The sequence below is a fragment of the Ovis canadensis genome, chromosome 12 (assembly GCF_042477335.2).
Source record: "Ovis canadensis isolate MfBH-ARS-UI-01 breed Bighorn chromosome 12, ARS-UI_OviCan_v2, whole genome shotgun sequence".
NCBI lineage: Eukaryota > Metazoa > Chordata > Mammalia > Artiodactyla > Bovidae > Ovis > Ovis canadensis.
Genome location: NC_091256.1, coordinates 87,202,409 through 87,227,515, shown reverse-complemented (window position 1 = coordinate 87,227,515; position 25,107 = coordinate 87,202,409). Strand labels below are relative to the sequence as shown.

The 25,107-nt window shown below is 46.5% G+C and overlaps 1 protein-coding gene across 1 annotated transcript in view; it reads right to left on the bottom strand.

Moving 5' to 3' along the window:
* Positions 1-25,107, bottom strand: part of CRB1 (crumbs cell polarity complex component 1) — a 144,807-nt gene that overhangs the window by 29,773 nt on the left and 89,927 nt on the right. The window contains exons 6-10 of the mRNA XM_069544400.1: positions 22,319-23,278; positions 15,789-16,336; positions 14,433-14,598; positions 6,666-7,575; positions 4,057-4,185 (exon numbers count right to left, since the gene is read on the bottom strand). Of these exons, the coding sequence (XP_069400501.1) occupies positions 4,057-4,185; positions 6,666-7,575; positions 14,433-14,598; positions 15,789-16,336; positions 22,319-23,278 (2,713 nt within the window). The remainder of the gene's footprint in view (positions 1-4,056; positions 4,186-6,665; positions 7,576-14,432; positions 14,599-15,788; positions 16,337-22,318; positions 23,279-25,107) is intronic.

The following is a 25,107-nucleotide window of genomic DNA, read 5'->3' as shown; positions in this document are numbered from 1 at the left end:
CACGGTGGGACCGGCCAATCCCCACGCCCTTCCTGCGTGTCCGGCAGCTGGGAGACAGCCCTCCAAATGCCTTTCACGGATTTTGGTTTTAATGAAAATAATGTGTATACACATGCACACTGTTAATTAGAATGAGAAAACTGGTGCAAATCGTTAGAAACTAAAGCAAAATGGAGCCATGCACAGGTCAATTTCAGTTTCCCCCTCAAGAGTTAGTGTGGTTGTCACCTTGTGAAAGTTCGGTTCATTGGGGTACGTGGGGACCAGGAGAGGGAGCTGTGTTTTTCAAACCCAGCGTCTACAGAGCCGACCTGGGGCTATGAGGGTTCTAAAGCATCGGTGTGCCAGGCGAAGGGGAGAAGCCCATAAGAAGCAGGAAAATGTATTTGGTGTATTCTGGGGGCTTTTGGATTATTTTCCTTGGGAATTGCATTTTACATATATATATATATATATATATATATATATATATATATATATATATATACATACATACATGTATATGTGTAAAATGCATGAGAGCTAAGCCACTTCAGTCATGTCCAGCTCTTTGCGGCCCTGTGGACTATGGCCCACCAGGCTCCTCTCTCTATGGGATTTTCCAGGCAGGAATACTGGAGTGGGTTGCCATTTCCTCCTCCAGAGGATCTTTCCAACCCAGGATCGAACCTGCATCTCTCGCATCTCCTCATTGCAGGCAGGCTCTTTACCGCCCATTCATTTGGCTGCACCAGATCCCAGCTGCGGCACATGGCCTCTTCGCTGTGGCTAGCAGGATCCTAGGTTGCAGCCGTGGGATCTTCAGCTGCTGCCTGTGAGCCCCTAGCTGCAGCACATGGGATCTAGTTCCCCGACCAGGGATCACACCCCAGGCGCCCTACATTGGGAGTACAGAGTCCCAGTCCCTGGACCACCAGGGAAGTCCTGGAGATTCCATTTTTAATAAAAGCCAAAGTAGATAATCAGAAGATTGCACTCGCTAACAAACTGGTTTCATAGCTAGGTTGTAACCTTTCCAAGTCCAGGCAGAACGATTTTCAAAAGCCAGAATTTTCCAAAAACAAGTGATGCCAGTTCTAAGGTGACTGAAACTGCCCTCTTCCCTGGAGCACTGTCACTTTTCACCTGGTTTTCCATCTACCGAAACTGCTTTTCTGTGCATTCACTGATTAACTGCCCAGTCCCTTACTGAGTAGATATTGAGCACATGCCAAAACCTCCACTGGGTCTCGGGATAGAGCAGTAACTGAGGCATCTCCCTGACTTTGGGAAATTCATACAAAATCATAGCTTCAAAAGTCTCTGCAGAGCAGCTCATAGAGGTGAAGTCCACTCCAAGCAGTTTTTCATTCCCCACCTCTGAAGAGGTAAGCATGTGCGCCTGGGTCATCCACTAATCCCCAGGCTCAAGAAATGAAGAGAGGAGGCGGTGGGCGGGGCAGGGCCTCCCCAAGGCATAAAGGAAAAAAGACTGCATCCCAGAAAAACAGCTCCTTATCCCGCTGGATACCAAGCATAGCTGGGACATTTTGTTTCCCTGCTTTGGCTCAGGCTCCCGGGCTGGAGGAGGCCTCTCTGGTTGGAGCAGAGCAGAGCTCAATGACTGGAGGGGGCTTGCCAAGTCCTCCCTGCCCTGGGTGGGCTGGAGCGTTCAGAGCATCCACCACGCATAGCCTGCCGGGGTGACGGCACAGAGCTGGAGGTCGAACCCCACGGCAGAGGAGGCGGTCTGTTACATGACAGTTTTCCAACATCTCTGGGCTTTGTGGAAGCCTCACCCCCTGGTCCTTGGGAGGCTGCCCAGTGCTTTCCGCTTTTCCCCTAGTTATTCTTTCTCTGTTGCTTATCTACTTCTCTTTCGAACTGAATAGTACACAGTATACACACAACAATCATTACTGGAGCTTTCGTTAGAAGTTATTAATGGGCAGGAAATTAAAAAAATAAATCCACTGCCATCCAGTGAAATAACTAATGGCAAAGAAGGACTTTGAAAGCATGGAATCCATGGAACACCTGGGGACTATGTTAGAAATTCATTTTCAGTGGAGAAGTTTATCTTGGTGAAACGATTCCTGGGAGAAGAAGGAGAATGTTGAGCTTGCTTTTCTTACCATACTTGAAATCAACAATTTGGAGGTTAAATGTCAGATACTCTTTTTAAAAAAAAAAAAAAAACAATGTTGGAGGAAAGGGAGACATTTACTGTAAACAGGGACAACATGCAAGCAGCAGAGAAAAATAATCCAAGACTCTGGATGAGGTCTAAGCTGTCGTCATTAGACATCAGTTAATTAACTGAATAATAACAGTAAGCATTAAACTGTGCCATCAAGGCAGAAGGGAACCAGCACTTAAATATATAAAGCATTGTTCAAATTTCCGGACAAGAAAATCTTTGCAGTATTTTGGAGATGGAATCAGAGGCCAACCAAATGGTCTCTGGGTTAACAATATTATTATGGTGCATGCACGGAAAAAACCGGTGCCATGAAAAGCAGAATGTGACTTCAGGTCACACCCCTCCATACACACAGATTCTCCAACCGCCCGTGCTGCGTAGAGCCAGCCACTGAGAGCAGACCAAGAAAGCAAGGACCAGCCTTGTCACTGAATGTTGGAGGGGAAAAATGCAGGTGTGGCTGCACTGCCTGCTGTTTGCCAACACGACGGAAGAACTATGTCTGTGTGGTGCCCGAAGCACTAGCTGAAAAAGAGGAAATTCCAGTTAATCCAAACTGCAGTTGTCATGGGGCAAAAATGCACCCATTATTTTACTGACTACTCTTCTGGGGAAATTAATTCGGTCAAAATCGTTTTGTCCAAGGTGTTGGATTTGATCTAATTTGTTCAATGGAGGGAGCCTGATCAAAGAACAATTTATCTAGCCCTGGATGGTATAAGAGATGGAGGAGAACTCTTTCCCTTTTCTTTTAGTTGTTGCAAGTAAAGATTTGGTCATATGTTCATGCCAGAAACATCCTGCAGATGGGCAGAGGTTCTGAAGGTGGCCTGACTTGGCTGCAGCACAATCTGAATCGACACCTGACCTCTCCCCTAACCTCTCAAAGCTTCAGTTTACACAAATTGCAGAAGGGATATAAAGACAATTAGAGACAATATTTGTAGGGTGCCTGGCAGAGTGCTAGCAAATGGCCAAGTATTTGTTCTCTGCTGCTACAGTGTATCTTGTAGAGTCTCGGTTTGTCACCATTCTGGGGACACTGATCCCCTTGGGAATCTGACAAAAGCTACCGGGTGTGCACTGTTTTGGACTTCCCAGGCGGCACTAGTGGGTAAAGAAACCACCTGCCGAGGCAGGAGACATGAGAAACGCGGGTTTGATCCCTGTGTCAGGGACATATCCTGGAGTAGGGAATAGTAGTCCACTCCAGTATTCTTGCCTGGAGAATCCCATGGACAGAGGAGCCTGGCAGACTACAGCCTGGGGGCGTTGCACAGAGTCAGACATGACTGAAGCGACTTAGCACACACACCTGCACATTTTTGCCCTTGAACTCACCTCAGCAAGTCACATGCATATACAAACATGCCTGCATTTTCAGCAAGTCATATATTGAGAGCAGTAATCAATTCCACATCAACAATCCCAGCATTAGGTACGGAGGAGACAGGGCTTCTCTGGGAACAGTAGAGTCATCTGGATAAGGTGCGTATACTTTGAGTGTTCTAGGTAAGTCCACGGGGCAGTCTTTAAGGTATATTTTATTTGACCTCAACAACACCCACGTTTGCATCATGTGTTAGAGTTAGTGGGAAAGAAACATGAATCCAGAAGTATTTCTAAGAAAAAAATATCACATTTCACATTTTTCAGAGACATATTTCCCTAGTTAAAGTCTTGGCTCATAAAGTGTCCTTGACTTTGACCTCAAGGGTAATTTTTCTTTTTTATTTTGACTCTGGCCAGACCTATACTAAAGCACAGATTTTCCTATGGGAACTGAGACGAGAAAGCGGAGAAGAAACACACTTCGCATCGTCTCACTGTTGTCCGGCCTGGAAGGCCTCCCGTAAAGCTCTGCTGAGACTCACCGTTCCCCCGTAAAACCTGGCCAGCAGGCGCACTTCATTTCTCCCTGGAACTCCGTGCAGTTGCCACCGTTGTAGCAAGTGAGGTTGGTCCTCTCATTCCCACAGAAGGTGGAGGGTAATCGGAGGTACCTAGGGAGAAAAAAGTAACAGTCACTGCAGTTCATCTTGTTCATTTCATTCAAGAACACTTTTTTAGAAAAGTCCGTGTATCTTGTCCGTGCCAAACTCATGAGGTGCTCAGGCCAACTGAGCTACAGACGCTTAACTGTGCTGTTTTGGACACGGATCACTCTTTGGTCCGCAGGTCCTGCGGGAGGGCGCTGTAAGGAGCGTGCCTATCCATCTTCCATTTCTACCCAGTGCTCATTCATGAGATAAGATCTGTGCCAGAGGGTACGGGGGTGGGGGGGTGGTGGCAATAAATTTAGTGTTGGAAAAAAACTCGCTATGGCTAGATTTGCTGCTGCTTGGCTAATAAATCACTTCAGGCCATAGGAAAATTGCATCTCTATAAACGTCAGGAAAGAAAGGCCAGGACTCTGGTACCCAAGCACTCGTGTGATTTCTCCACTGCCTCTCACTGAAGCCGAACTCCGGTTGCCCCGCCAACACTTGCTGCCCTCATCCAATAATTCATGACTTAGCAGAAGGCAAGCCAAATGCTGTCCAGGAGGTTTGTATACAGCAGTCAGTGGAAAGTACATGTGAATTCAGAGTGTGGCTCTTTTGTTTAAAAACACAACTTTATATGTTAAGGAATGCCTATAAAAGCCAGTACAAATTGTTAGATGCTAAGCAGAACTTTACTACCAAATAAAATCCAGGGCTGTGATGGGGCTGGTTAAAAAGACTTTAAAGTGTCTAGGTCCTTAACTACACTGTGCGTGTTGTGCATGGAATCAGATACATAGTTAATATTCAAGAAAGATAAAATGAGTTTTATTTTGTTCTGCTCAGCAGACTGCAGCTAATATGGAGAAAGCGGCCTATATGGTAAGTGTGTCTCTTCCCACAAGAGCTAATCAATTTGCCTTTAAAAAGAAAATATCATAAGGATTTTTCAAAAGAGCCAAAAACGTCAACCAGCTTTGGAAGAGGTCAATTAGCAATGCAAATAGGAAGCTTTGTATACCTCTTAACGTTTAATAAACAATTTTTGAATCTTGTTAGAAAGTACTTTTGAATCAAAACTTTAATCTTTGAAAACTTGGCTTTGATGAATTAGGCAGAAACAAATACTGGAGCACTGGCTCCTAGGCATATATGTGTCTTTTACTTATCCAAAGTCACCACAGCAGTACTATTGATTTTGATCCTGAATGGCTTTTGCTGTTAAGCATTCAGTTTACCTGTTGGCGAATGAGTAGGTTAACTATGAGAAGTCACGTTTCATTGGAATGTCAGTACTCAGCAGTCAGCCCTGTGTCTTGCCTTCATAGGCTCTGAACAACAGTATCATGGAGACAAAAACACATCTCCCTGTAGCTGTGACGACATGTGCGTCTACCAGGAGATCCATCCAGTGAAGGAATCACCTCTGAACTGCTGTAACGTCTCCAGGCTGCCAGCCCACTCCAGGCATTCTCGGCAACATCCTGGAATCTATTGCCTGCTGGAAATAACGGGCTCATGTTCCTACGTGCGTGCTTAGTCACTTTAGTCAGATCTGACTCTTCATGACCCTGTGGACTGTAGCCTGCCAGGCTCCTCTGTCTATGGGATTCTCCAGGCAAGAATACTGGAGTGGGTTGCCATGCCCTTCTCCAGGGGGTCTTCCCGACCCAGGGACTAAACCCACATCTCTCATGTCTCCTGAACTGGAAGGTGGATTCTTTTCCACTGACCCATCACGGAAGCCCACATGCATTATCTATTATGCGTACGTATTTGTGTATATAATTGTATTGTCCTTTGACATTTTGATTTTTATCTTACTGGTTCCCTCATTAATTCATGACAAAGTCATCAAAACATGCTCATTCTGGGAGTCATGAATTCCCATTTTGGAAACTACTTTAACATAGCCTTTTCAGAGTTTTGTAACATTGACCTGCCTGAAGTGACCCAGGGCATTCTTTCAGGGATAGGAGTCATGCTTCCTCCTACAAAACCAGAATTCAGCTTGTATTGATTGTCACTGTGTTTATTTCCTGCTGCCTTAAGGCTCGGACTCCGGGGCCCGTCGTTCCCGAGACATACTCTGCCCGAGGTGACTGAGAAGACATTTTGTTTGAAGGATGTGGTCCAAATCCTGTAGAACGTGCCGGCAGATGCAATCCTGTCTTCACGGGCCTGAACCGTCATGGCCGTGACCGTGAGCCCCTGCTCAGCACGGCGTACTGAGTGTACCTGTGCACGTGAGCACACCTCCAGACATGCTTTATGTGGGTGTAAGGCTCACCTGGCTGCTCAGAAGATAAAGAATCCGCTTGCAAGGAGGAGACGAGGGTTGCATCCCTGGGTTGGGAAGACCCCGTGGAGAAGGGACTGGCTAACCTGCTCCAGTATTCTCGTGCGGGAAATCCCATGGATGGAGGAGCCTGGCAGGCGACTGTTCATGGGGTCGCAAACAGTTGGATGCGACTGAGTGACTAACGCTTAATGCTCACCTGCAGAACCTTCCCGTGAAGTTTCTAGGACAGTGGCAAGAGTAGCCGTTGGCATCACTCACGCAGGTGGCCCCATTTGCACACTGGTGACGCTGGCAGTGGTCCACCTCCGACTCGCAGTTCACACCGGTGAAGCCAGGCTCACACCTGCAGTGATAGCCTGCCCCAGCAGGGGAGGAGCAGTTGCCATGGATACAGGGGCTTGAAAGGCATTCATCGATGTCAAGCTCGCAGTGTGGCCCCGACCGTCCTGCGGGACAGGTGCAGCGGTGGGAGCTGTAGGTGTCCTTGCAGCGTCCTCCATGCAGGCAGGGCCCAGAGCGGCAGGCGTCGAGCTGCAGGCAGCCAGTCTCCACCTGAGGCCCGGAGACTTTGAGAAACCGCTCCTCCTGAGGTCTGTTCATCAAGCCACCGACGTTTTCAAAGTAAGAGAGATAGAGGCCGCTGATGGCGATCGTGCTTAGACACCCTCGCAGGGCCCGAGTGCTGTTGCTAGCTCGGTCACCCACATAGATGTCTGTGTCGTCCTTCAGGAAGCTGAGGCTCCCGGCAGCGACTGCGCTGGTCACAGGAGGCGTTTGCCCGTCCAACTCCATCTGCCACCTGGAAGCCTGGGCCCCCGGGTCTGTCATGGAGATGGTCACCTGGTACCACACGCCGTCGCTCACCGGCTGCAGACTCGTCAGACTCAGCGTGTAAAAGCTGTTGCCGCTTCGCAGCTGAAATAACAGCCGGGAATCCCGAATGTGAATATGAAGGAATTCAGGCTCCTTCTCTGCTTGCAGTATGATCGCGTGGGCATCCCTCGTTCTGAAACCAAATGTGACGTTGGTGAGCTCTCTGGTGATGTTCCCGTTGCTCCTGAATATTAACTCATGGCTTTGTCCATTAAAAACAGCATTTGCGATACCTAAAGAGAGAAGGCCGTGCCAGTCAGCAACTTGACTAAACCTGTAACATTTGCTTCAGTTCAGTTGCTCAGTTGTGTCCGACTCTTTGTGACCCCATGGACTGCAGCATGCCAGGCTTCCCTATCACCAGCTCCTGAAGCTTGCTCAAACTCTTTTGCTTAATTACCTTTATTAACATTAATGATCAAGACATTATTACCATCATGTATTGATTGATATGGGCTAGGCACTCTGTTAGTTGTCTTTATATTACTTTTAATACAGTTCTTAAATACAGGTTTATTATTAATATCATTTCCATTTTATAGAATAAGAAATTGAGAGTCATGGAAGTTAAGTAATTTTTTCATGGCCAAATGGCTAATAGCTAATGAAGACAGTGTCAAACCTGGAAGGTCTGACACCAAAACCCGAATCATATATTTCTTTTCCATTGAAACGCTAATACATTCCACTATTATTTTACTTCGGTTCCCACCAATAAAGCATTGATTACCCATTTCATACATCAAGAAACTAAGCACAAAGCAATCTCAAGTCTAGCAATGGTTACACAGCAAATTAACAGTGGACACTGGCTTCTGAGTTAGCTGAGTGTGTGCTCAGTCGTGTCCGACTCTTTGCAACCCTATGGACTGTAGCCCACTGGGCTCCTCTGTCCCTTGAATTTTCCAGGCAAGGATACTGGAGAGGTTTCCATTTACTTCTCCAGGGGATCTTCCTGACCCAGAGATCTCACCCACATCTCTTGTGTCTCCTGTACTGGCAGGCGGATTCTTTACCACTAGTACCACCTGGGAAGCTGACCATGAGACTCTTAAAGTAGCAGTCTAAATGACTGATTTACTATCTGCAAACTCCAATTAGGTGTCCAGTTACAAATCTGTGCCTAACTAAGAGCTGTGAAATGGGCAAAACCATAAAACCATACCATCTGCTCCACTGTATGACAGGTATACGTGATCACATATGACCACAGCACTTTGGGGCAATCTCACTGCGTTTCTCTATTGAAGTGTTTTATCTCTTTAAATACCTGATGCTGTCAGTTTATGATCTCCTTTAATACGTTCTTAAGAAAACAAGAGAAAGAAGAACTGCTTCAGCTTTCCACCTGACCTGTAAACCTGACAAATCTGGATCCACTCTGCTTTCTATTCTGTTATAATAGACTGTTGTTAAGTCCGACTCTTTGTGACCCCATGAACTGCAGCACACCAGGCTTCCCTGTCCTTCACCATCTCCCAGAGCTTGCTCAAACTCATGTCCATTGAGTCAGTGATGCCATCCAACCATCTCGTCCTCTGTCGTCCCCTTCTCCTCCCGCCTTCAATCTTTCCCAGCATCAGGGTCTTTTCCAGGGAGTCAGCTCTTCCTATCAGGTGGCCAAAATATTGGAGCTTATATGGATGCATATGGATGTTATAATGGATGCATTGCCCTTCTTCTCATCTGTGTAATAACAGAAAATATATATACTGTTCTCTGCCCCTGGTTCCTGACCTGAGGCTCCGAAAATCCTGGTAAATTCCTAAATGATGAGAGCATGGCACTGGGAGCATGTGTGTTGTAATGAGACAACTCTGCTTGGGTTTCTGAATGGAGCCTGGATGCAGTCTGGTCATCAGGAAGACCAAGCCATGACTAGAAGCTTGAAACTCTCAGCCCCAGCCCATCCTCTAGAGAAGGATGAGGTTGGAAAGTGGGGTTAATAATTAATCATGCCTACATAAGGAAGCTTCCACAAAACCCCCGAAGTATGGCATTCAGAGAGCTTCCAAGCTGTTCAACACAGGTACACTGGGACGGTCACGTACCCCATCTCCTCAGGACAGAAGCTCCTACACTGGGTACCCTCCCAGACCTTGCCCTGTGTATCTCCTCATCCAGATGTCCATCTGGGCCTTTGCAGATCTCTCAATAAGCTGGTAAACCAGTAAGTGTTTCCCAGAGTTCTGTGAGCGGCTCTCGCAAATTAACTGAACTGAGGTGGGGATTGTGGGAATCTCAGATTTACAGCTGATTGATCAGAAGCACGAGTGACAACCTGGACTTGTGGTTGGCATTGGAAACGGGGTGGGAGTCTTGCAGTGGGCCCGAGCCTGTGGCCTGTGAGACCTCACACGATGTCTGGAGAGACAGTCAGAGTTGCACTGAATTGTGAGAACTTGTAGGACACCCAGCTGGTGCTGCGGAATTGCCTGGTCAGGGGAAGCCTGCACACGTCAGGCATCAGAAATGTCGTCAGTGGGGTCCTAGTGTCAAAGTCAAGGGGAAGCACACAGGAGGGGGACCGCTGGGTTTTCCCTAATCGGGTGGCAAGCCGTAGGTTTTGCCGCATACATCCAAGCTCAGCTGTCCCGGCCATGCCTTGGGTCCCCTTCATTTCCACCTTCTACACGGAACCTCCCCCTGTACTTCATCATCATTTTCCCTCCCCTTCTTTCATTTCCCAACAGTGCACAAATAGGCTGCAATTGCACACGAAAACCCGAGTCCTACCCTGACTCCCACCGACCCTCTTGCATTTTTCTTTCTCTAGTTCCTTCTCTGGCAAAGCTTTTTCTGAATAGTTTTATATTCACCTTGTCTCCACTTTCTCATCTCCCATTTTGTTTTTTAACATCTTCCACTGAGCCTTTGGTTCCCGTCGCGTCGCTGAAACCACTCTGGTCAAGGTCACGGAGGCACCGGTGTGACCCGGTCCAACAGGCAACTCTCTGTGCTCATTGTCTCCCAGCTTTCCGTGGAAATGAACCTCCCAGCACTGTGTTTGCTCACACGTGGAGCACCACACCCACCCTCGGACACTTCAGGTACAGCCTCTTCCAGCTCTTCCTCAGTGCTCTAGTTTCTACTGCTCTGCAGAGCAACGCACAGACCATTCCTGAGCCTGAGACCCCACTGGTTACCGTCACATCCAGAAAGACGCCCCAAGTCCCACACACGGCGGACAGAATCTCTGTGACCCAGCCCCTGACCGACTCTCCAGCGCCATTTCCAGCCACTCTTCCTCATTCACGTGCTACAGCCACAGAAGCTGCTGTTTCTTGAAGACAACACGCTTGTTCCCAAACTGTGTCTTTTACCCTTGCTGTTACTTAGACAGGATATTGGCCCCTGCTCTTCCCACACCCACCTCTTTCTCAACATAATATGTGCTCAAATGTCACCTCTTCTGAGAGGGTTTCCCTAACTATCCAAGTGTTTCCGTCTCAAATCCACTCTCTTTTCAATTATTCTGCTTGATTTTCTCCATAGCATCTTCTAACTATTTGAAATTACATCGTTAAATTTTCTTTAACAATCCAATTAAAAATAAACAAAATAAAAAATATAATAATATAATAGTGAAATAGTGAAAGTGTTAGTTGCTGTCATGTCTGACTCTGTGTGACCCTCTGGACTGTAGCCTACCAGGCTCCTCTGACCATGGGATTCTCTAGGCCAGAATACTGGAGTGGGTTGCCATGCCCTACTCCAGGGGGGTCTTCCCAACCCGGGGATCAAACTTGGGTCTGCCACATTATGGGCAGATTCTTTATATATATAAAATATACATTTTATATAATATATAAATACTCATATTTTATATATAAAATAATACATCATAATAATAAAATAAGTAAAAATTTTCCTACTTGTTCCTGGTCTTTCCTCACTAGAACATGAACTTTCACGAGATCTTGGACATTCTCTGTCTAGGTTCCCACTAAGCCCTGTGCCTGGAACACTGCCTGGCATAGAGTACATGCTCAGTAAATATTATTAAATGAATAATGTATGAAAGTCACTCAGTCCTTAATTCTGAAAAGTGAGATAATGATTAGAAACCTCAACCTGAGTAAATTCAAGTGGATTATTTGACTGGATTAACATTGCTCTTGATTTTATTGCTTTTGACTGTGGTGAATCTTTTTTTTTTTTTTTCCAGCCAGGTTGCGATTAGGGAGGAAAAGAGCAAGAAGTGCCTCATAACATGCTTTAACATGTAACATGTTAACATAAATGCTAACATGACAAGTCTCATTATTCCTCCAGCTCCTGAAGGAAGAGTGGCGTCTGTCATGCTGCATAACTCGTCTCACAGACATGCTGGCCGTGCAGAAGTCACTCCTTTTTATCTGAGTTAGAACCGCTGTGCAGGTACCATTTATACTCTGCCTTCCTTCAGGGAACTTGATCCTAATAAACACGTCTCTATCTAAGGTGGGTTGTAATTTTTAAGTCTCTCTCCTTCTATAGGATGCACAGATAGAAACAATTAGGTACTAAAGGTAAATTTGGGTAATGCACCAGCTATACTCTCAAGAGTAGTTACTCTAGCAGAACTATCTTTTCAGCACATCTCACTCAAAAAACATACCATACGGTCACGAGATCACATACAACAGAGCAAAGATGATCTGGGATGATAGCTGTTGGATAGGAAAGTTCACCCCTCCTACTGATTTCCCTCCCCCTCCCCCACTTTATTAAGATACAGCATACGTCAAAAATGTTTCTGAGACTCTATGAAAGGTCAGAGGCAAACTTTCTCCTCTCTCCGCAGAGGCAACGCCTAGGAATGAAGAGCCCTCCATGCCTTTCCGAGGCATCCAAGTCCTTCACATGAAGACAGAAGGCAACAACACTCACCTGGGGTGTGGTGAGTGCCACTGTTTTTAGAAACCCTTTTCTTTTTTCCCTATGAAGGCATTCAGAATGATTTAAACCCTTTTGTAGAACATACCTGGGACAAACAACTTTAGTACTTCCATCAAAAGAGTAATAATACAATGAATAAGTAGTAAACTATTTTAAGCAAGGAATTCCGAGGGTCGAGCAAGGCAAAAGGTGGCATTAAAATTCTGCATCACATTTCAGGCCTGATCTCATTCTTTATGCAAATTCATCATGCTTTCTTCATGTGTGTAGCATGTGTTTGTGTACGTGTGTGCTAAGTCGCTTCAGTCATGTCCCACTCTGTGCAACCCCATGGCCTGTAACCCACCAGGCTCTTCTGTACATGAGATCCTCCAGGCAAGAATACTGGAGTGGGTTGCCAAGCCCTCCTCCAGGGGATCTTCCCACCCCAGGGACTGAACCCGGGTCTGTCATGCCTCCTGCTTTGGCAGGTGGGTTCTTTACCACTAGCGCCACCTGGAAAGCCCCATGTGTAGTACATTATTTCTTAAATATGAAGCATGAGGGTATGTGTATTCTTCAAGAAAAGCTCCCCAAGTATATACACAATGCAATACATTTCACACGTCACCTGATAAGTTGACATATCCTCTTAAAATACATAAGCATCAAAGTAAATATATACTTGTCCTCAGTCACTTCCAGGCTCAGTTGTTAACGGGCCTGAGGGCCATCTACCCTCTAGCTCCAGACTATTATTTTAGTTAATTGTTTTACAAGGTATTTTAGATATTTTTTAAATTGTATGCAGGCAATGTCCTTTAAGTCTAGAGCAGTTAAGTGAAAATATTGAGTTAACTTGAAGAAAACAGATATTCATTAAACAAATACTTACTGACAGCCTCCTATGTGTTTGGCATTGTTCTAAGTGCTAGGAGTATGGTAGGAAACCAGAGTGAATACCTCCTTCTCTTTTGAAGCATATATTCCAGTGAGGAAAAGATGATGAGCAAGTAAACAAATACGTATAAAACAAAACATCCAAGGATGATAAGATCCACGAAGGAAAATGAAGCCAGGGAAGAGGGCGTCTGGGTAGGAAAGGGAATGAAGTGAAGAGGCAGCCTGTGAGGCTCTGGGCTGGGAGGGTTCAGGGTAGAGGTGGGGGGAGCCTGATTGATGGGGTGAACGCAAGAAGACTGGACAGTAAGACGTGAGGAGCGCGTGGAGGCCAGCTCCCAGAGGGGTTCTCCCACCAGCAAAGGGGCAGGAACATGGGAGGTAGCTGGTGGGGATGGGGGGCAGGGGTCATCCCCCAAGGGAATCAGGGGAAGCAGTCTGTGACGAGGATTTGACAGTATGTTTATATGCTGGTGGGAGAACTGATGATGCTGCTGGCGGGCGAGAGAAAAATTTCAGAAGCAAAATCACTCAACGAGGGAAAGAGACGAGAGTTGAATCCAAACATGGAGGGTTGGCTACACACTGAACTGCGCATTGTCTCAAGTAGAAGAAAAGACAGACTAAGAATCACTGTGTCGCCAGTACGTAGACATGTCAAAATTGTGAGGACAGTGTTCAGCTTGCTAACATTTGGGAAACCGTTGAGTAGTGCTGCATTTGGGCAGGAAAACTGTTCCAACTGAGGGAAATACTCTTTGCAAACAGGAATTGAGTGCTTAACTGTGTTTGGCTGTCTACACACAAGGTCATACAATGATCACACACACACACACACACACACACACACACACACACACACACACACAGATTTCTCTGCTTGTCCAGCAGACATTTTATCCTTGTTTTACAGAGGAAGCCTTAGATTATGGAGGCAGGTGAGCCACTGGAGGCCTCATAGCTAACCGATGGCAACAGGCTCACGCTGCTGCTTTTGCTCTGCATAATCAGCAAGGAGGAAAGAAAAGCCAAATATCAGCCGGCTAGCTCTTTCTCTAGAAATCAGCCTTACACGATCCAGGATATAGGTTTGGAGTTGCTATGGCCACCATCTCCCCACCCCCCAAAATCCAGGGGCGGGATATGCCATGAGGTTACCCTGGTTTACGACACTCGTGTTCGGCTTGTTACACCACCCCTCACGCTGGGAGAAGCAACCACAAGCTTCTCTGCTGAGCTGGGTGTGTCTGTGTTCTTCTTCTGGGTCAACTCATCGACCAACTGAAACGCCCAGCCGGACTGGGTGGCAAGAAGTCTAAACTGCACCTACATTCGAAGCCTTGAGGCAACTGCAGGCACTGGGCGCCGGGAGGACACGGGCCGAGTTCACACCAGCGCAGCTCCTGGCAGGCCTTTCCGGCTGTGTTCGCAGGGCAGGAGCAGGAGAAGTCGTCCCACAGCGGGTAGCAGACGCCTCCGTGGTGACAGGGGTTGGGCTGAGTAGACAGTAAATCACAGGCGTAAGGAGCTCTGGCAGCTAAATGCGGAAAGGAGCCAAGCAAGACTCCGTGAATCTGTTCATGTTAATTTCCTACTTATTTACGTATCAAACATTTTTATATCTGTTGGCTGGTAAGCAGAATAAAACTTACTGCTACCATCAAAAGGAAAAGGGAAATAAATAAAAATATATAATATTGATCTCCTGTAGCACAAGGAAGATTTTCAAAGGTATGATAATAGTCTCTGTAATTTACAAATTACCAAACACTTTCAATGACACTAATGAACATTTGAGTTAGAGACTTTACCTCTTGTTTCTCCTGGTGAGGAAACTGAGGTCCCTTTCATTGTCCAAGATCCTGTGTGCTTGTATGCCTGCTTCAGTCATGTCTGACACTTTGCCGCCCCATGGGGGAGCCCACCAGGTTCCTCTGTCCATGGGGTTCTCCAGGCAAGAATGCTGGAGTGGGTTGCCATGCCCTCCTCCAAAAGATCTTCCCATCCTAGGGATTGATCCTGGGTCTCTTATGTCTCCTGCATTGGCAGGTGGGTTCTTTACCACTGAGCCACCTGGGAAGCCCTTCCAAGATCCTATCAAAAGCCAAACAGTGAAGCTGGTACTTAGATCCTCTGGGCCCCCATAGAGTGACACCTCTGCCCTCCAGGAGCCCCGCCTCTGAATCAGAAACATACTGTTATCATCTGAGTCCTCACAAGGTTGCTCACAAAGTAATCAAAACAGAAGCACTGACAAAGGAATTCCTGAGAGCTCCATCTGCACTATGTCCATCACTCTATTAACATGTCATCTGGGGACTTCCCTGGTGGCCCAGCGGTCAAGACTTCACCTTCCAAAGCAGTCCCTGGATGGGGGTCTAGATTCCACACCCCTTGAGGCCAAGAAACCAGAATATAAGACAGAAGCAATATTCTAACAAATTCAATAAAGACTTTAAAAATGGTCCACGTCAAAAACTTAAGGAGAGGGTGGGATGATTTGAGAGAATAGCACTGAAACATACATATTACCACGTGTAAAGCAGTCAGTGACAGTCTGATGCATGGCGCAGAGAACCCAAAGCTGGTGCTCTGTGATGGCCTGGAGGGGTGGGGTGGGGTGGCGGGGGGAGGGGGTTCAGGAGGGAGGGGACAGCACGGACAAAGTCCGTGTGAATAATCCTACCTCACACAGGCTGTCTCCGGGACAGCCTTCGGTCACATTGACAAGAACAGCATTGTGGGCTGCGCTGCTTGTTGAATTTGGGAAGAATTCCAGGTTCTCGTTGTTTAGCCTTATATCTTGGATACAGCCTTTGAAGAATCCACCACTAACCTCAGTCTCTCGCCTGTCAGGCAGTCCACCAACATAGAGGACATCTCCTCTTTGGAGTTTCCACGTAGGAGCAGAAAGAAATCCTAGATTTTGTGATGACTGATACAGTTCAATTTTATTTGGCTTGATTTTCAAAGATACCAAGTGGACGTTTCCGTCGCTGAGAACAAATGTTACTAGTAATTTGGGAGAACCTGGAGTCAGCATCGCTAGCCTGCCGTGCTCTAGCCAGACACGGAGGTACTGGTAAGTGCTGTTTCCCAGAGCTAGGAGCAGGCCAGCCGGCCGGCGTGCTCGAACAAACATGGAGAGTGAGAGGTCCTCTTCGTAATCCTTGTTGAGATGAAAAACCGCATATCCCGGAGAGTCATCTTGGCCAAATCTGCCTGCCACATACTCTTTAATAGCAAAATAGAGGAGGAGAAACCAAGAAGAAACATCTTAAGATTCACAAGTAAAAAGCAGCAAAAGATTATACACACACACACACACACACACACATATAATTGCAATGCATATATGTTGTTGTTTCTTCACTCAGTCATGCCCAACTCCTTTGCAACACCGTGGACTGTAGCCTGCCAGGTTACTGGAGTGGGTTGTCTTTTCTTTCTCCAGGGGATCTTCATGACACAGGGATTGAACTCATATTTCCTGCATTGTCTGATGGATTCTTTACCACTGAGCCATCAGGGGCACCCATAATGAATATATATATACATATACATGCACAAATACAGCCATATTTTTTAAAGTTCATGACAGACTTATTCAACAGAATGACAATTTAGCCTGACTTTCTGAATTTGTGGGTTTACTTTATTCTAAATTTAGATGTCAGTGTAGGGTTTATAGTTGAGGTCCACTGATCACAAGGAGGAAGAGAAGGTTTCTGCAGTGATGAGACTCTGCGCCTCCTCCTCACTGTCCTGAAGAGGTGGGACTAAAAGGAGGAAGACCAGATCCTACTCTGCTCCGACTTGGCTTGGAGAAGTCTGGGGAGCAAGAGCTCTTCCTCCAGGACATTAAGCAGACTCTTTGAGCAACTGTCGTCTTTGCTATATGGGGAGCATCCTCAAGCAAGTGGCATTAAACCTAATTATTCCTTGCAAAGGAAAGAAATCAAGAACGAGATTGGCAAATCCTTGCTTGAGAAGATAGCCCTGATAATAAGAGGAGGTGAGGCAGCTGAACAAAGGAAGAGGAGGACTCTTCCTCCTGTGGCCCTTGGTGGGTAAAGGAAAGGCATGGAGCACACAGAAGTTGGACAAAGCTGAGCTGAGTCCCCAACATCTCCTGGGGACACAGAGGTTTCTAATGCACGGACGTGGCGACACTACGGGTGTGCCTCACCACAAGAAAACCCTTGAGGAGCATGAAAATGAATAGATGCGGACCTTCAAAAGCATCGATGATACAGTAGAAACAAAAGCTTTCGTACTCCTAAAGCTTATATTCCAGCTGGGTAGAGGTTATGTGGTATGTGAAGTGGTGACAGTTTCCTTGGTATAAAATAAATCAAGCAGACAATGGGATTACAGAGAGCTGGGAGTGGAGCCGGCATTTTAAATGGAGTGGTCAGGGAAGAGCTCTGAGAAGGTACTATTTGAGCAAAACCCCAAAGGAGAGATATTATTGCAGAAATGCAGGAAAGAAATGATGGTAGCTTGTTGGAGAAGTGATCAGAGATTCTGGAAATGTTTTGGTAGGACCAACAGGATCTTCTGGGGCAAGTTCATCTCCAAGGAGTCTGGCCTAAGTAACTAGAAGCATTGAGTTTCTATTTGCAGAGATGGGAAGAAAACAGGAGGAATGGATTTGGGTGGGGGAGGAATGGGATTCCACATTAAATGTAAGATGTCCTATTAGATATCCAGGTGGAAGTGTCTAGTCAGCAGTTAGATACAGAGGTTCAGGGAAGACATTTGGCGTGAGCCACGGTAATTTCGGATTTGCCAGCATACACATGGCTTTCTAGCCATGAGACTAGACGCGATCACCAAGAACATCAATGTAGAGAGAGAAGAGGTCCAAGAACTGAGCCCTTAAGCATCAGACACCTGGAGGTAAAGGAGCCGATAAATGAGTAAGATAGAAAGAGAACCCAGAGAGTGATGCCCCCCAGCCCAGGGAAGGAAGGGTTTTCAGGAGGAAAAGCAAAGTGAAAGTGAAAGCCACTCAGTCATTTCTGACTCTTTGTGACCCCAGGGACTATACAGTCCAGGAATTCTCCAGGCCAGAATACTGGAGTGGGTAGCCTTTCCCTTCTCCAGGGGATCTTCCCAACCCAGGGATTGAACCCAGGTCTCCCACATTGCTGGTGGATTCTTTCCCAGCTGAGCCAGCAGGGAAGCCCAAGAATGCTGGAGTGGGTAGCCTGTCCCTTCTCCAGCCAATCTTCCTGTAAGAGGAATTGAACTGGGGTCTCCTGCATTGCAGGAGGATTCTTTACCAGCTGAGCCACCAGGGAAGCCTTTCAGCAAGAGGGGGTATTCAACTGTGGTCGTGGTTGCTGAGCAGTCAAGGCAGGTGAGGACTGAAAACTGACTGCTGAATTTGGCAACCTGGAAATCGCTGATGCACTAGACAGGGCATCACCTTAAAGATATTACCGTCTTCACGTCTTCACATCCCCGTCCGACCCAGAAAAAACGGCATATTCCAACGTATTTAAATGATGTCATATGGTTCCACTGAAGTTTGAACAAAGGTGGGACATATTTTAGTTTAGCTGAACTACAGTGAAACTTGCTCAGGCAACCATCGTGTTTGAAGACCTCCCGCATAAAAGGCTGCATTTTCAGAATTCCGTCTTGATTTCTTACAGAATCATTACAGCTCGAATCTGCATTTGGAGACCACCCGCTCCAGGGAGCTACAGGTGGCTTTCAAAGCGCGCCGTTAGATATAACGGTCCGTTTGAAGAGACTAACATCTCTGAACACACAGCAGTGCTTTCATGTGAGATAAAATGTTTAATAAGGAAAGCTGGCTCTTGATGTTCCCGAGGTTTGGGAAAATGCACAGAACCGCTCAGCTCAGGGGTGGTCCCCGCTGGTCATCCTGGGACGCCTACAGCATCACTTTGTGGATCCAGATTAAAAAGACAGAACACAGAGCGGTTTCTTTCTCTCAGAAGTTTGACTCTTCAGCAGTCCTGTTCATCTTCAGAAGTCACAAGCACGTAGTCAGAGCACGTGATTTAGTACATGATTTTAGAAGCACCTGACTCCATACATGACTCGTCTGGGGACATGGAAAGAATGATTCTTGTATGTGTTGTTGATGTGTCCTGGAGAGGGATGACAAATACGGCTGAAAAGTAACTTCAAGTTTTAATGATTGATGGACTGCAACAAGAAGAAATGTATTGAGAATAAATAAAAGCCACTTGGGTCTAAACGCACTTCACTGGTTTAGGGTGGAAGAAGCAGAACTCTGCAGCACCATCAGTGAGAACAGCTCAAAGTGAGCCTATCGCAGAATGCGGCTGCCCAAAGGTCAATGTGATCTTAAGCTGCAGAATAGAAGAACATTCTCCAGAATGAGAAGGTCACAGTCCCATGGCACTCCGCACTCTCAGACCCAACTAGGAGCCAGATAAGCACATTTATTCCCAAGCAGGAAAGCAACCAATGGAGGGTCTGAAAATGAGCCCCTATGGAAAGCATTGGAAGAAGTTGGGTGTGTTTAGCATGATAGGCATGACAGCCTGGATAGTACAAGACTTGTCTCCAAATATTTGTGTTCTCATGGAGAACACAAGTGAGCAAGATTGACATTGGCTCCAAGAGTTACAATGCAGCCAATGAATGGAAGGGTAGGTCATCCTACATTATTTCAGGACCAAGAAACTACTTTTAGGGGATTTCTAGGAAGACGGAGGATGAATGGGTTCTCACGCCTGGCGGTGCATAAGCAGAGTTCTGGGCCACTACACTTGGCATGCACAGCTGTAAGAAATTCAGTCATGGAGTGAAGCACATCCCATGCCTGAGAAGCTCTAATTCCAAGAGGGTAAGAGTCTCAAAGTTTAGGTATATAACTGAAGATAAAACATATGTCAATCGCCTCTGTTAATGAAACATCCTCTAGAAGGAATGAGATCGGTGACCTGTTATACTGAACAGTATCTTGGAAGCTCCCTGTTCCTGGATACAGCCAGGATGACAAGATAACACTGATACGGAGCATCAAAAAATGATGCCTAAGGAATCATGTCTATGCTTCCTGAGAAGCATAGACCCTTGCAGACAAGTTTTGAGAAAATTTTCTCTGAACTATTCTTATTGAGACACTTGATTATTTTTAAATGATCAGCTTGACAATACAGGAAGCCCCTCTGTCTTCCATGTGTAGTCAGCCAGCTAAATTCTCCATCCAGTCTGTCTGTTCCTTGCAATGGGTACCACGTTTGGGAAACGCTGAGCCGGGATCAAGACGTGGGTGAAGTTCACCTTGTACTTTTTAGCACATCTCCTCCCTCCTGAACGTCTATGCACAATGACAGAAAGATTCCAGGTTGCCCCATAGAGCTTGCAAGCATCTTCTGTGATGGGATAAACTTCCCAGCAAACATTCCTCAAAGATGATAGCAAATACAGGACACTTTGAGGCTTCCCAGGTGGCGCTAGTAGTAAAGAATCTGCCTTCCAGTGTAGGAGACCTAGGAGATGTGGGTTTGATCCTTGGGTCGGGAAGATCCCCTGGAGGAGGGCATGGCAACCCACTCTAGCATTCTTGCCTGGAGAATCCCACGGGCAGAAGAGCCTTGCGGGCTACAGTCCATAGGGTCACAAAGAGTGAGGCTCGACTGAGCGACAGAATGCACACCAGGATACTTTGAATTTATGACTAAGAGGTGATATCCGAAATATAACTTTTCTTAAACTTACACCAAGAAGTTCAGAAAGAGACTTTACAGAACTTACTCCCTAAGGAGATATCTTCTGAAGCTTTTTCATGAGGATTAACCAGTTTCAAATAGTGGAGGGGTGGGGGCAGCAGGGTGGGGGAGAAGGAACTTGGAGGAAGACAGGGGACAGGTAACCAACTCAGGAACTGGGTTTCAAGACTGTGAGTTTTCCAAGTTGGAAAAAATAAAGCAAACCAGAACCCACAAGACTGGCATCTCTTGAATCTATTTACCAGGACAGTTAGCATCACTGCAGTCAGTAGTAACCTCATGGGTCACTGCACTTGGAAGCTGGTCAAAATGACTCAGCATCTGTTTGTTATTTTGTATATGTAGGAAAAATATTGCCTTGGGTCAATTAGATTTTTCTTCAAAAACTGAACATTGCTGCAGTATAATTTCTCCCTTTCTCCTTTAAAAAAAATCTCAAAACAACTTGCCATTCCATTTAAAATATTACTTAGAGCTAGTAGATGCCAGACCTCATTGTCAAGCAGGTCCGTGATTTGTAATGAATATTGTGGTCAGGGGGAGACCCATGAATAGTGTCTAATAATTCTCAGCCCTTCATACATGGAGTAGGGTATAGACCAAGGCTGGTTTCAATTTTACTTCATATAAAACACAGAAGACTATTTACCAGATGTCGTCCTTTTTCAAATAACTCTCAAATCTTGGGGTGAATTACAGCTGCACTTCAAAGCAGTCTGTTGCAATTACCTTTCCGACATTTTCAGTGCAAAAGAATCATAATAAAAAGAAACAGGTATATATTGATCACTATCAACAGCAATCTTTGGAACAATGTTGGAAGTAAGGCTTTTGAAGTGCATTTCAAACTCATCTGCTGGAGAAATTAAATCAATTAGTTTATGGCATCTACCCAGTTTCCATGTTGTTACTTTTTAAAAATATTTTCTTTCTTGGACACGTAAGTAGAATACCTGCTTTCTCCAATGCAACTCTTAAAATACACCTTTGAATAAAATCGGTGGTTTATAAAAGTGCTAAACTGAGGCACAATTTTGGAGCAAGTGTGAACTGCATAGAAAGGAGGGCAAGAAAGTAACTGTTTCTTAGGAAAGAAACACCTACTACACATGAGCCATTGAGCTAGGACTTGGCATTGACTAGTTCCATGGCCTATTCTTCAAAAAGACTGCTTCCCTTTCAAGTAAAATATACAAGAAATTTCTGGTACACCACAAATGATAAGATTATAGCAGCACTTTGTAAACACCAAGAAGGAAACCCGCTTGGATGGGAGCTATGGGCTTAGTTTTCACTCCTCTGTGTGGCTGAAACCCTGGCGTGGGACGCGTTCACTGAGATGGAGCTAGTGCACACCCCCAGCCTGCTCCGTTTCCCGTCGGCGGGCAGCCAGCAGCAGCGTCCTGAGGGGTCATCACCGCCAGGAGCAGCCTGGCCGTTACGCCCCCAGGCCCCCAGCCCCCAGCCCCCTCACCTCCGTGACAGCCGCGGCCGCGGTAGGGCCTGTAGCACTCACACTGGTGACCGAGCCACAGGTTGAGGCAGCGTCCTCTGTTTTGACAAGGCTGGCTCTCACACCAGTCCTTTCGGGTGCAGCCTGCCCTGATGTTCAGAGACTGGTCGGATGAGATGCTTTCTGCAGTGATGGCATTCGAGTCCAGGTGCACGTCTTGGAGGCAGCCTACGAGCGAAGGTGCGGATGGCATCTTATAGACGTTAAACAGAGCATCACCACTGTGGGCTTTTCCCTCTGGCAAACCCCCCAAAAAGGAGTTCTGGAGAGCACACACTGATGACCCAGCACTTTCAAACGGAGAAGGAGCTGTAGCGATGCATGTCCCCGTGCAAGAGTCGTCGCGTAGGGTGAGGGTCACAGCCTCTGCAAACGTCGCCTCCACCGCGTGCCACCCTCCGTCGCTGGTGTCGTGGGGGATGAGCAGGACCACCTTTGGTCGATCGCCAACTTGAACGGTCAAGTGGACGAAGCCAGCCAGCACCTCCAGCATCACAAACGCGTCCTGGTCACCCCGGAAGAGCAGCAGGGCTGCCGGCTGGACGGTCTGGAACCTGAGGGCTATGGTACAGCCTGACTCCTGGGCTGGAGCTGAGCCACTTGAGACCCACAGGAAGCCGCTGCCCTCAAAGGACAGCGTGGTGACGGTTCCACACCGTGACCCGGTGTAGCCAGCAGGGCACAGGCAGTCAAATCCGTGCCGGCCGTCATGGACATGGGGGACGCATGTCCCGTTGTTTAGACACGGATGATCAGCACAGCCCAGGAGAATATCAGAGCAGTCCCTGCCTCCAAAGAAGACTTCAGAATGGGGATCAAACGGGCAACGGCAAGCGTAACCCTCAGGCGAGTTCTCACATGTGCCCCCGTTGCGGCAAGGGCTGGACGAGCACTCGTCCACGTCCTCTTCACAGTGGACTCCTGTTCAAGGACAGAGAACAGATCTGAGTTACATACAGTCAGATCGAACACAGACACCTCACATCATCTTCACGTGGAATCTTGCGGAGGGGCAGACGGGCTCAGGTTTAGGGCTGCGACAGAAGTGTGAATCATGATCGAGGGTGCCATCATTCTGCCTGTGAGGGGCATGGAAGTGCCGTCACAGCAAGCCTGGAATTCTTCCTCTAGAAATCGGCTCCTTGCCATGTAGAGTGGCTGACTCAAATTACCACCGACAGACACATATGTGACACTGAATATCGTAACATTTTTTTTGAAGAGAGAGATTGCTATTGGGATCAAATCTAGATACAAACTATTTGTTTGGGGACTTAATTCCCAGATATGGTTTATGCTGCCCTGGGCTGCTAACTTCACTCTGTTCCACTTGGGAGCAGCGATCTGCCTTCTCCATTTTTTGGCAGCTCCCCATAATCCCTAGTGGCCTCCCTGGCGGCTCAGATGGTAAAGAATCTGCCTGCCAGTGCAAGAGAGGTGAGTGTGACCCCTGGGTCAGGAAGGAGCCCTGGAGAAGGAAATGGCAACCCACTCCAGTATTGTTGCCTGGGAAACCCCATGGACAGAGGAGCCTGGCCGACTACAGTCCATAGGCTTGCAAAGAGCTGGACACGATTCAGCAACTAAAGAACAAGAACATAATCCCTAGACCCACAGACAGCGCAGACGCCTCTCTCTGCAGAGGCTTCTGAGGAGAATGGAGGGCCCCCTCTCCTGCTCACCAGGATTCCAACATAAGCCGTGAAATCTGTCTACCAAGCCCTGGCTTCTAGCTCCTTCACTTTCTTTACTCTTCCTCCTGACTCTCAAGTCAAAAAAATTTTTGATACCTAATTAGAGAGCTCATTAAGTGAATTCTGTTAGAATTCTAATAGGATTCATTTAATCCAAGTAACAAAAAGAAACATAACACTGTGTGAGAGTGATGGCTGCTGCTTTTTGATGAAGTTCAAATGCACAAACGGTGCTGACAGAAACTTCCATGCGTGTGGCACTTACACAGCATTGCCAACACCGTCACCCGTGTGATGTGTCTGTGCTTACTGAAAGATCCAGAGGCTTTCAGGGCAGACGGGCTCAGCTCTCTTTCACAGGCAGTTTCGAAGCTTAGAAAGACTGGTGTCTAAATTCCAAAGCACTTATACAATCTGGTTTTTAAAATGCACTTTCTCTTTTTAATTGATAATTTAGTGCATTCCTGCTTATTGTTATTACTAACATGTCTGTCTAACTTTCCCAATGAACTCCATACCTAAATGCCTGCTTTTAAAATTTACTCAAACGCTCCCATATTGATAAAGCCGGGTTTGAATCCCAGCTAAGGAAGTAAGCAGGTTACATTTACTTTTTGTGTCTAGGTCTTCTGATCTACAAAACGGGGCTAATAATAGTACCTGCAGCACAGGGCTTTTTAAAGATTGAGTTAAGACACACCGGATGCTCATAACATTGCTTGATATATAAATAACTACTCCATACGTGTTGGCTGTAATTAAAATGCAGTACAAAAGGAATTATCCTCTCATGACCAAATCAAGTCGCACTATCATCATTGAGAGAAACCATTTAGAAAGGGTGGGCATATGGAGTGACTGACAAATTGTACAGCTCTCCATAATGAGAGGTTTACTGGGACAGCATGTTAGGCTGGAGTCTCACTCTTCACGAGAGAAGGGAAGCTGTCCTATTCAACAGTCCATGTCTAAACCACGCATGATGCCTGCACCATGTTTGGCGCTTGGAAACTAATTTTTAAATGAATTGATTAATGATGACCATTGTAAGCTGAC